At 41.4% G+C, this 13,080-nt stretch overlaps 1 protein-coding gene across 1 annotated transcript in view; it reads left to right on the forward strand.

Annotated features, from left to right (window-relative positions):
- Window positions 1-13,080, forward strand: part of ANKHD1 (ankyrin repeat and KH domain containing 1) — a 77,359-nt gene that overhangs the window by 30,861 nt on the left and 33,418 nt on the right. The window contains exons 3-8 of the mRNA XM_077786742.1: window positions 4,418-4,574; window positions 6,220-6,367; window positions 7,235-7,382; window positions 8,442-8,675; window positions 10,196-10,290; window positions 12,689-12,926. Coding sequence (XP_077642868.1) covers window positions 4,418-4,574; window positions 6,220-6,367; window positions 7,235-7,382; window positions 8,442-8,675; window positions 10,196-10,290; window positions 12,689-12,926 — 1,020 coding nt within the window. The remainder of the gene's footprint in view (window positions 1-4,417; window positions 4,575-6,219; window positions 6,368-7,234; window positions 7,383-8,441; window positions 8,676-10,195; window positions 10,291-12,688; window positions 12,927-13,080) is intronic.

Below are 13,080 nucleotides of genomic sequence, written 5' to 3' on the forward strand. Positions count from 1 at the left end.
CTGGGATTTGTGAGGATTATTGGACCTTATCTATTGAATATGTTGATCTTTTTGGAGCAGTCTCCTTTGATGTTCAAAGTATATGTTGACATCAGCTGTGTGTCCTATGAGGGACTTAACTGTGTTTTCCAAAGGCACAAACCTGTTGGTGTTTCTTTTTTTTTTTTTGAGGCATTATATGTATCTCTGACTTGTTAAACTCACATCACACTGAGAAGTTATCAGCTCATTTCAGGTTACCTTAAAACTCTAAGCTTGGTAGTTACAAAGTGGGAATACCCCGATGAGTCTGAAAGTCAACAAGGAAATGGGAGTGTTGGTTGTAGGTGTGTATCTGATGAGAAAACTTTTCCCTTGAAAGGTGAGTTCCTTGTTCTAATACACCTTTGTAATCAACTTCAGGCTGGTTTAAATAGTTCAGTCATATGGCATTAAGGGTTGAACATCTGGCACTATCTGGTCCCAAGTTCAGTCATTGATCTCTTCCATTGTTGGATAGTGCTGCTGGCCTTGTTCCTGTGGGGTTTCTGAACAGCTGGCACGTGGCTCCAGCAGCAGCTGTTCAGATGAAGAGCTGCCCACCACAGAAGATGTGAAGATTTGTCTGCCTCTTCTCTTCTGAACATGTGTGGGATCTGTAGTGGCTCTGCTTTTCCCTGTAGGGGGTAAAGCAGGAACATCACAGTAGAGGTGAAAGTCTCTCCACTCTCTGTTCTTCCAGTTATCTATTATTCAGGAATATCCTTAAAGAGTGACTTTCAGGGCCACTGTTCTTAGGCTGTTAGAAGGCACAGGCACAGTAATTCTGTCCAAACTTCTTTTGAGTTCACCTTTTTGGTCTTTGCATGGCAGCTTATGTTGGATGAAGGCACTTCCTTTTGGCTTGCTTAAGAACAAACTTTTCATAATTTTAGTTTTAAGCTGTAACCTTGCATTAGAAACATCGCCCTCTCCATACGATTAATGTCTGTGAACTATTCTCAATAAAAAACAATGGGTTCCACATTTTCTTTTCAGATTTAAACCTGCAACAGTGATCTGTCCATGAAAAGATGGAAAGGATGGCCTGTATAGAGGCATGTGTGTAATATTCCAGGAAGACCAGAATGTAAGACCTTGGTTCAGTTCAGATAGTGTCAGATCAGTAACGTATTAGAGAGACTGTAATAATGTGAGAAATTGTGATCACTCTTGTGCAAGAGTGTGTAGAATGGTCCTGAGGATGCTTTCAGTATTTGTTGGATGGGAAGAAGCAAGAAGAATTTTGGCCAAGATCCTGCACGTAAATCAGACTGCTGGAGTCCCTATGTGTATAAGAGTGACACAAGAAAAAGTGGTTTGGGCACAAAATTAAGTAAATTGGAGATTAAAAGACACATGAGCATTACAGCATTGAGATTCTGGCATAGTCATCCTAAATCATAACAAAATAAAAGCTTCAAATTGTTATTAATGTAGTAAATTATTCAGTATAATGTGCAAAAGGAGGGTGAATGAATGTGTGTCTGCAGTGGTAATTCTTGTAGTCTGTCTCCCTTTGACTCCAGCCAGCCAAACAAATCTGTGGCTGTTGATTAGTTTTGGCATGTGCAATACAAAAATATGAAATTAAGAGCTGGGAATGGCACCTAGGTTAAACTCTAGGTGGTGAGGCAAATAAAAGGCACCTTCCACTTACCCTCTGAAAAGCTTTAGTTTGGTTATAGCTCATTTTTTGGGACAAAGTCAGAAACAGGAGTGAGCTCTAAGTGCACTTTGACTCTCCAGAAGGAAGAGCCAGTGACCCATGGTTGATGAGTCCCGCAGGAGACCACCAGGTAAAATCCATGAAAACAGATACTTGGGAATAGGAGAGCTGTAGTGGGTCATGTTTGTTTGTCTTAACCAGGCACGGAAGATCCTGTGGTGTGACTTCTGCCTTCAGAAATCCCAGGTATAAATGCCACAACAAACTTTTAAAACAGAGAAGGTATCAAGTGTGGGTCCTGCTTGTTTCGACAACTTGTCAGTGCTACTACTTTGGTGAGCTGAAATAATGGAGATATCCAGTGTAGTTGCAGATAGCCAGGTCACATGGGCTTTTGGCATCCATGGGGTTTTGATGGTGGTATTTTGGTAGTTCTTTGGATTGTTTCTTTTGGCTGGACGTTGTATTTTCCCCTTCTTTTGTCACCAGTAGAACTGTTAACAGCTCCTTCAATTAGACCTTTTTAAAGTGGAGGGAAGCTGCAGTTGTGTTGCTCCCTGTAAGCTAAATCTGTGCATTTTTAGCCTTCGCTCAGGGGTCCTGTGGATTTCTCTCGAGTACTTTTCCATGTTGTTTACCACGCTGTTCAGCTTTGGTTGCAGCAGTCCCAGATGAGGCCTCACTGCCGAGTTGTGAAGACTTAATTCTTTGTCTTTCCTTCAGCAGTGCTTTATGTACACTGCAATGCAGCGTAAGCCAGCACTGCCACCAGAAATAGCTCGTGTAAACATCTCAGCAGTTACCCCGTGAGCCATCCTGGGGAAGCAGAGCTGTGGAAAAACTGTCACTTTCTTGGTGTATTTGGAACTAAATTGATGTCCTGACCCAGTTTTGCAGTGGCTGTCCCCCACTGTCCCACCTGCTCCAGCTGCCAAGATGACAGGACTTCCAACCCCTTTACACCACCAGTAAATCCAGTTTACATGAATGCATAAGGCATGAGCTGTGGCATTTGAGGCTTCTTTATTAACTTTGCTATATTTAACAGTGATGGCCACGGGGGTGGTGGCCTCGACAGTTTGGAGGTGGAAGGGGTCATGTGGCCAGTGACCTCCATGACCCCTTCCACTTTTTGCTGTGATTGCTCTGGACTAGCCAGGCTTCCAACCCACACAGATCAAGGTGTGATTTCTGATTTCATTGCAGACTAGGCTAGTAGTTATAAATTTGTTTTCGTAGCCACTGACAATGCTGAAGGGATCCAGATGTGGAATGTTGGAGGCAGGGAGGAGGTGCACAAGTCTCTTAAGCAGCTCACTGAACATCCATTGCTTATTTCCACCAGCCAAGTGCTGCACCCCAGGGGAGGTGTCTGTCTCAATGGCTGGAGAGGGATTCTCCATCATGTCCAGCACCACATTCCAGTGCTGCCAGCCAGCACTTGGAGCACTGCACCAGCTGTGCAGGGCAATGTCACTGGGTGCTGGGTGTGTGCTGGCATAAAGAGATTTAGGGTGGAGAAATTTGCTAAGTATTGATTCTTACGTTATCAAGAAGCAAATTAGATGCTCTCAAACTGGGGACATGCATTCTCTGAAGACAGCAGTCAAACTTAAAATACTATTTATTCTGTAAGAATTACAAGCAGGGTTGTGGGAAATCAAGCATTTACATTTACATTGTCGTGTAAATCAGGCCTGCAGTGATATGCACATACCAAATAGCAAATCTTCTGAGGGATAAGGTGCCTTATTTCCAGAGGTTTCTATCTAATTTGACCCTTTTTAACAGCTAAGGAATTGAAGTTACTGATTCATGACTGGTGAAGGTGGCTGATCTGTGAACCAGTAATCATTTGCTTTTTGTAGCACATGACATTGATTAATTTTTGTTTGGGTTTTTTTGTGGGTGGCTGGGAGGTGTTTGTGCTGTTTACGAATTTGTACCTGAAGATACAAGTCCTGCCCACACTGTTTTGTTTGCATGTGTTAAATAGGCTGTGCTTAAATATGAGGAGTAAAACCTTGTGTAGTGTAAAACTTGAGCAAAGAAAGTGGTATTAAAAAAAGAAACTTTAAAGAAAGTTCCTTGATTCTAAGCATTTTTACTGTGTTGTGTTGTGTCTGTGAAGGAGAGGCATTGATTTCAAGTATACTTAAAATATTTGAAATTTCATTCCCTATCTTTTGTTCCTGTAGCTAGAGGTGGGCAGTTTAGAGCGGTACATTACTGAAATATAAACTAATAGACGTTTAAGTTTTTCCTACTTTTAAAAAAAAATATATATATTAGAACTCAGTCTGCTTTGTTATGGGTGGGAAAGGGGTAATAATTGTTTTAAGTTGAAAACTTCTTCCCATTCAGAAAAATATTGAATCATGTCTGTTTCCCGAACTTCTGGTTTGAATGCCTGAATTTATCCTTAATACCCCAATATGATGGTTTTTTACTTCTTTTAAGTTCTTCAAAGGTATGACTTGAGACTTCAGGACAAGTAACAAAGCTGTCAGTTGAAAGATGTAGGGTTTTACTGCTATATTGTAGTTAATTAAATATTCAGGTCTTGGGCATATGTTAGCGGATAGTTTTAAGTAGCTAATTAATTATCTGGCATGTTTGCAAATGATTTTTAACTAATAGTGCATGTGGCTGAACTCTAAAATAGTGTCTTTGCATTTCTTTTGTGTGACTTTCATACTAACCCGACTGATGAACGAACGTGCTCTGAAGGAATTGGTAAATTGTCCACTGCCGATGGCAAAGCCTTCGCAGATCCCGAGGTTCTCCGGAGACTGACGTCGTCCGTCAGCTGCGCGCTGGACGAGGCGGCCGCCGCGCTGACGCGGATGAGAGCCGAGAACAATCACAACAACGGACAGGTGGACAAGTACGTACTGGGCACCCCTGCTTCCCCAGCTATGGGGTTTTATTTCAAATTCAGTTAAATATATGTACTGAGCACCCTTGGTTCCCCAACTATGGGGTTTTATTTCAAATTCGGTTAATTGTAGGTACTGACCACCCCTGGTTCCCCAACGATGGGGTTTTATTTCAAATTCGGTTAATTGTAGGTACTGACCACCCCTGGTTCCCCAACGATGGGGTTTTATTTCAAATTCGGTTAATTGTAGGTACTGACCGCCCCTGCTTCCCCAGCTATGGGGTTTTATTTCAAATTCGGTTAATTGTAGGTACTGACCGTCCCTGCTTCCCCAACTGTGGGGTTTTATTTCAAATTCGGTTAATTGTACATACTGACTGCCCCTGTTTCCCCAGCTATGGGGCTTCATTTCAAATTCAGTTAATTGTACATACTGACCACCCCTGGTTCCCCAACTATGGGGTTTTATTTCAAATTCAGTTAATTATATGTACTGACCACCCCTGGTTCCCCAACTATGGGGTTTTATTTCAAATTCAGTTAATTGTATGTACTGACCACTCCTGGTTCCCCAACTATGGGGTTTTATTTCAAATTCAGTTAATTGTATGTACTGACCACTCCTGGTTCTCCAACTACAGAATGGGATTTTATTTCAAATTCAGTTAATTGTATGTACTCTGCACATCTGGTTCCCCAGCTACAGAATGGGATTTTATTTCATATTCAATTAATTGTACTACTGACCACCCCAGGTTCTCCAACTATGAAATGGGATTTTATTTCAAATTCAGTTAGTTGTACGTACTGGCCACTCTTGGTTCCCCAGCTATGAAATGGGATTTTATTTCAAATTCAATTAATTGTACATACTGACCACCCCTAGTTACCCAGCTATGGAATGGGATTTTATTTCCAATTCAGATAATTTTATAGTTAGTACTTAGTAATGGAGCTGTTCTACTGCTAGCAGAAGCAGATTGCATCTGAAGGTGTAACTACTGTCCCATCAGGTTATTGGCTTCACAGGGTAAGAGAAAATTACAAAAAAATGTTACTTTCTAACCTGCTGCTCTTGCTGTGTACCAGAGAGTTGAGTTCTTACTCAAGAAAGTTCAGGTTCTTAGCTGTAGAAGAGTACGTGATTGCTGAAGTTTGTCTGCTAATTCATATTAGTGGTCTCTGTGATACTTGACTGCTGACTTTTTGGCTTTGTCTGCAGTAGGAATTTGCCTTGGCACATGCAGTCAGCAGTTTGTCATGGTCACAATCTCTGTGTATCTGGCATTCCCTGAAGTGGGAATAGTATTTGTGAGGTTTGCTCCTGTCTTGTGAACACCACAAAAACCAGCTTTGAGCACTCCTCTCTGCATCTGATCTGTATGAGAGCGTATTATGAGTTAGAAACTCATAACGATGAGAACAAGCTAGTTTAGACAATAAGGAAAGAGTCTATCTCCATTTCACCTGTGGAAATATTGGTAAACTGAAATATAGATAAACTTAAAAAAATATATATAAGGTGTATTTTCAAGTAAAGCTTAGCACTGGAGTCAGGAGTCTTTACTTAAAGGCTTCTTCCTTGCCTAGGAAAGCTGCCTAGCTGTTGCAGGTGTGTTTTGAGCTCACTGTGTGCTAACTGGTTTTGCAGTCGCAGTTTGGCAGAAGCATGCTCCGATGGGGATGTAAATGCTGTCCGGAAGCTGCTGGATGAAGGACGGAGCGTAAATGAACATACTGAAGAAGGGGAGAGTCTGCTTTGCTTGGCCTGCTCAGCAGGATATTATGAATTGGCACAAGTAAGTAACAAATACAGTTAGGACTAAACATTTGTGAAGCATTGTCTTGAGGGGCTTCTTTGATAGGTAAACAATTTAGCTATTGTGGCTCTTATAATTTTTTATTATTTCAACAGAATATCAGTGAATACAGCTTATTGTGGGTTTTCAGTTGTTGTTTGGGTTTCTTTAATGGAAAATGCAGTCGCAGATGCCTTTAGGTTGAAGGGACTAGTCTGAGGAATGAATCCTATATTTTGTGATGTATCTGCTTTTCTGGCATTATTCTAGATGCAGTCCAGCTGTTCAACCGAGCAGGAATATCTAAAATAGTAGTAAACCCAAATACTACAACTGGTTACCTTCTAAAAGCTCATGTCTCAGTCACACAAGCATTTTTTTTAAATCACATTTTTATCGACAGTACATTAATTTCTGTTAATTTTAAGTTAGATTGTTTCTGTATCTAAGGGCAGCTGCTTTGAAATAGGTGATAGTTCTCAGAAATGCCCAACTTCACATTTTGGTGCCAAAACACAGGACAGGAGAGAACTTCTCACCTGTGTGCACAGAACACCACTGATCTGTGGGTGTCCTGGTCATTATTGCAGGTGACAGTTTCTGTGCTGTCATTCTGGTCAGTAAATTGCCCTGTAACTTTTGAAAACATCCATATTTCTCTGGAAGTTAGATACAAACAAATGCAGAAACTCAGGATTTTCTGCAGCAGAGCCCAGTGCAGGCAGTAACTGTGAATGGTCCTGGGGGTGGCACTGGGCTGTGAGGGGATGTGGCAGCTGGCAGGAGAACCAGTCTCACAAACCCCACTGAACTAAAAACAAAAGGTTGGTGTTACAATTTGCTCACTGTAGTGAACTTTTCCCCTAGGTGCTTCTAGCCATGCACGCCAACGTTGAAGACCGAGGGAATAAAGGCGACATCACTCCCTTGATGGCAGCTGCCAGTGGAGGCTACGTGGATATCGTTAAACTCCTCCTTGTCCATTGTGCAGATGTCAATGCACAGTCCTCCACAGGTAACTGGGGAGCACGAGCACAATTAGTAAGGCTGGCACATAAGGCACAGTTCTTCTGAACATCTGTGTTTTTGTCTAACACTTTCATTCACAAGAAAACACGACAGGAACTGTAAGGAATAGATCAGCTCTGTAGCGAATGTGTTTGGAGTCTTAACTGGCCGTTATTAAATATGGATTTTAATGCAAATTCTAATGGAAAGCATTGTTCCTGTAAAAACCACTTTGGTGTTAGAGGACAAGAAAAATATATGAAGTTCATCTTTTCTTATTGGTATAATCTCAAATTACCAGTAAGATGACCATGGGATGCATCCCATCAACACCCGTTATTTCTGTCTGTTCCTTTTTACTAAAGAGGAGTTAAAATTTTTGAGCGCATTGAATGTTCTCTGTATTGCTGGTTCTTGACCATAGCTTAACTGACCTCACTGACAGCATTAACCTGCACTTGGATTCTGTTTATTAAGATAGAATTTAAACTTTGTTCAAATTTTCAAACAAGTCATGTGTCCGAACTATATTATTTTATCTTTCTGTTTAGCCATTTGAAGTTGAGTTACCTTAAAATTGACTGTAGCATTTAAAACATGAGCCATATGCGAGTGTCTCTCACTTACAGTACCAGAGTTTTAAATTATAAATTTATTCACAGCCAGCCAGTAAAAGATTTTCAAGGAATTACAGGATACAGTCTTAGGAAAAAAAAAAGAACGACAAAACAAAAAAATCATCCCCCCAGCTCTGCAGTAACAATTACTTATTGATCTTTTTGTGCATGTTTATTTGATCTAATTTTGTGTGCTAAAGTAGGAAACATAATATTCAAACTGAAAAAATCCTGATTTGTAATACTGGTTTGGCATTAAAACTTCCATGTTAATAGTTATTTGGGGTTTTATATCCCCCCTGGAATGATGGGCTGGAGTAACATTGCTGTGAGGTGAAAGGCTGCTGCTGGTGATGTACATGGGTTTGTTGGAGCTGTTAACACTGATCTCCTTCCCTGTGTTTGGAGTGAGTGATGGAAAGGGCTCTCATGCAGCCTCTCCTCTGCAGGCAACACAGCTCTCACGTACGCCTGTGCCGGGGGCTTTGTGGACGTGGTGAAGGTGCTACTGAAAGCTGGTGCTAACATAGAAGACCACAATGAGAATGGACATACCCCCTTGATGGAAGCAGCCAGTGCAGGGCATGTCGAGGTTGCAAGAGTATTGCTGGAATATGGTGCAGGAATCAACACTCACTCCAACGAGTTCAAAGAAAGTGCACTTACACTCGCATGCTATAAAGGTATTGTCTCTTGCCTTGTTTTGTATTTTTGTTTAAATTGGTTTGCTTGGATTTATCTGACTAAAACTTTCAGCAATACTTTGACTATCTTCCTAAGAGTTTTGTAAATCTGGGTTTTCGTTTTAAACTCAGTGTCACAAAATGTTCCTCTGTGGTGTAGTGGTATTAAGTCTGTGTTTGTGTCCAGATGTGGTGGACACTTGACATGTTGCATATGAAAACTTGTAACTGGCTATGTCCAAACTTGTGCTTTGACACACCAGCATTCTCTCCTTCTACCCACTACCACATTCCCTGTGTCATTGCCAGTTCCTTCACCAGCTGTCTTTGAATTCTGAAAACATCTCTATTGGTTCTTCAGAAAATGAAAAGGTTGGAATGTGTGTTTCTGTAATATCTGATGGGGAGACAATGTCTCCATTATTATTGGTTTCTTTTCCTTCAGTGTAATTTAGGAGAATGCTATGAATTCTTAAGTGTGATGAACTTCTAGGGACTTTTGACCTAATTTCTTTTGCTATTTAAAGCTTCTTTGTAAAGTAACAGTGTAGTGGTAATCCACTGTGCTTCTATGGCTTGATTTCCAACCATTGCTTTTCTACAAATAGAAAATAAGGATGTGGATTGTTGTCATAGTAACTTTAGGCTTTGCCTCTGTGGTTAGGATTGAGGATGCATATTATGTATAACCTGTCTGAGGACTTGCATCTGGATTTGTTATGGATTTCCTACAACATATGTTAGTTCCTTACAGGCAAATGCCAGTAACGGTACCCCTGAATGTACTACTGGAGGGTCATTCTTGTTTCTTTTGACCCAGAACCTAATTGAGTCATAGAATGTAAAATCTTGAATGACAGAGATGTCCTGTATTATCTTTGACAAGATGGTTGTCAGTTTATGTGAGACTAAGTCTTCCCACAGAGAAGAATGCTCATCAAGAGGCTAAAAACTTAGAAGGGACAATTTCTAAAATGACAAAAACTGTAATAGAGTTTAAATCAAGTTTTGGTAAAGCTCAGTAGAAGCTTCTAAAAATAATGTCAGATACTATGATATAATGTGTGTCTCTTAGTTCTCAGAAATATGTCTGTGAGTGTTATTAAACAGCTTAAAGTTAAGTTCAGATCTACATGGACCCATCCCTAAAAGATAATCCCCCCAGTTGTATTCTTCCTTGGAAGTCTTAAATGATCTGTCACTGTACAGTTCAGTAGGGAATAAGCACAGTTATGTAGCTTGAAGTCACAAGGAAATGTTCTTGTGTTATGTTGAATTAAACAGGTCTGTCTTCATCTCATGGCTGAGCAGTATCTTTGGGAAAGGCTTTTTGAAGGCTGCTGACTTGTTTGCATTGGTATTTTTTAAAGAGCACTTTAAGAAGCCATGTTTGCCAATTGTAGCTTGTGAAGATTCTAATAGCAAACTGTTAAAATCTGAATTATTTCAGTAAGTGTATTGTCTGTACTACTAAAAGTTGATGTGGAATGCTTATTTATTTTGATCTGTTTCATTTGAAGGCCATTTAGATATGGTTCGTTTTTTGCTTGAAGCTGGAGCTGATCAAGAGCACAAAACAGATGAGATGCACACGGCGCTGATGGAGGCCTGCATGGTAAATACCTTTGTTTGTACTGCTCCCTCCTCGGGGAGAGAGGAATGCAGGAGGTGATAAAATAAGAGTGAGTCTTGGGTAACAAGCTGTTTGGGGACTGCAACTGAATTTGTGTTGTTATTGTGAAAAAGTGCTTACAGTAGCTTCCACCAGCTTCTCAGTCTAACTGCTCACAAAGAAAAAAATTCCCTAATTTTTGGGGGGTAATGCTTTGTTTTAAATGCTCCCTGTGTGAAGTTTAGGGGTGACTAATCTGCAGTGCAGTGATGTAGTACAAGTCACTAGTTTGGGGTTTTGTTTTGTTTTTTTTTAGTGTGCTTTCCACCTTTGTTTTTATAAATAAGGTCTCTCAGTGTGTCATGGAACGAGCCTTCCAAAAGTGCACTGAGCTGGATGATTCATGCATTACAATTGTCTGTTCATCACTGCCGGAAGTGTTTTGCATGGAGAGATGACTTGCTCTCTTCTAGGTTTCTGTAAATGAGGTTGTGAGGCTTTTCTTTGGACCTACCATTTTTAAAAATAATGTAGTGCTTAGTTCTCTAGCAACTGTCCACATAATTTCAATGCAGCCATTGAGGAAAAACTTCCCTATCCAAGAGCATCAACTCAATGAAGAGTGTCAAAGCATATGTAACCATTTCTGTACAGACTTTGGATGGCCTTTTTCTCTCTTCTTCAAGCTGGGGAACTTCTCTGAAGAAAGAACAGGAACCTTGTTTCCATAGGAAGCACAGCAAAAAGAGGGAAACTGATTTTTCTCCCAGTAGCTTGTAATCCTTGGAAGATAGGATGCAGTGTTCCTCCAGTCTGCTGAGAGCTGGAGGATCAAATGTTCTTTCAGTGCAGTTGTGAGGTGATGATGCAAGTGACCAAGGTCAGGGTGTAACGTGGGGAGTTGTGTCCAAGTCTTCTGATAGTGAGCTGGTAATTGTATCCTTGAATAGCCTTCCCTGTAGGAGAGTCTGGTGCCAGTAAGGAATTCGGGACAGTGGGTGCATACTGTCACCTAAAGGAGATTGCACCATGACTGTAGACTAAAGGTTAATCAACCCCACTGTTCTGTTTAGGTTGGGGTTTTTTGTTTGCTTTTTCTTAGTTTCCTGGTGAAACAATCCAAGGGCTGGCTTAATCTGGAGACTATGAAGCAGCTCATTTGGGGGAGAGAGTTGTGAGGTTTTCAACTCTTTGGTGTTTCAGACCAGATGTTCTGACATTACAGAGTGTGTATTGACATTTGAAAGCAGCAGAAAGGAGGATGAGCCTTTGAAGTCCCAACTCTATAACAAAGAATTTGGTTTTTGTTATAATTTGGCTTCACCCTTGCACAAGGGAGCTGTTCCACCAAATTGTTGTGACTTCCCAGTCTTCATCTCTTTCCATCTAAGGAATGCAGCAGGTACAGGTTACTGAGATGTCTGGTCTCTGATCACCTATTCTTTTGTAAGTGCCTTGCAGTTTGTTTTGGTCAGGACAGTGCCACACTTTGGGTAATGCCTCTAATGAGGTGGCTGTTGGCTTTTGGATTTCTCAACCTCTGAGAACAGCAGCCTGTGTTTAATGTGCTCCCCTAATTGCTGTCCATCTCAGGTTACCTACAGCCTGCTTCATGGTCAGCTTAAGCTTTCCCCTTTTGTTGATGTCATGGCTCTCTACCAAACTACACCTTTGGTCAAATGTGTATTTTAGATACTTAGCCTATTACAAGTAACTGATAGGTTTAACAATACTTTCTTGAGAAGCTGACAGATACATCTATGTGCTTTTGTTAAGGACTCAGACTGCTCTGGCAATCCTAATTCTCTTATTCTATGGCTTCACCCCAAGGCATTCTTCAGGCATCTTTAAGAGTTTTTCCAAATCTTCTCTCCTCCTCTTACCTGCCTTATTGTTACCTACCTCAGTTTCTCTGCAGGTATCTTTCCCAGGGTCCAGAAGTTGCCAATTGGGCTTTTTTGATTTATTGTCTGTAGAAGTCATGAATCAACTACTACTACAAAGAACAAGAATTTTTTTTTTTTGTGATGCTTGTTTTGAGGTTTAGTCATGGAGTGAGTTTATTACTTATGGCACTTGTTTGCTATCTCTAGTATGTTGTGTCCCAAAGACTGTGCTGCAAATTAGGTCTTGCACCATGATTCATTTTCCTCAAGAAATGGAAACACCAACATATATCTAGCTCTTTTTTCTTCGTGCATTTAAACCTGACTGACGTGGAGGTGGAAACTTAGGTGTTGGTTAGGTCTGAGTATTACTGTAACTGTCATAATGAAACCATGATAAGTAAAAAGACAGGGATCTTTGTAGGATAATTTTCAGGCCTAGCGTGATAGTGGTTGCAACTAGATCATCGAGTGCCTTCAGTTCTGTCTGACTCCTGGTTGCCCTTTGCTTGCAGGACGGCCACGTGGAGGTGGCACGGCTGCTGTTGGACAGCGGTGCCCAGGTGAACATGCCCGCGGATTCCTTCGAATCCCCGCTCACTCTGGCAGCTTGTGGCGGGCACGTGGAGCTGGCAGCGCTTCTGATCGAGCGAGGAGCCAACCTGGAGGAGGTGAATGATGAAGGTTATACACCTCTGATGGAAGCTGCCCGGGAAGGCCACGAAGAGATGGTGGCCTTGCTGCTGGCACAAGGTGAGATCCCGTGGCGATGGAGCGCTCAGAAGGACACAGTGTGATCCATGGCCAACAGGTGGCCTGTGTAGATTGCTCTGATGTAGCATGGAGCTGGCACTGCTCACTGCTGCACCCACAAAGCAGAGCTCAAACACCCAAACTGCTGTGGGAG

Source organism: Lonchura striata, chromosome 15, assembly GCF_046129695.1.
Source record: "Lonchura striata isolate bLonStr1 chromosome 15, bLonStr1.mat, whole genome shotgun sequence".
Classification (NCBI taxonomy): Eukaryota; Metazoa; Chordata; class Aves; order Passeriformes; family Estrildidae; genus Lonchura; species Lonchura striata.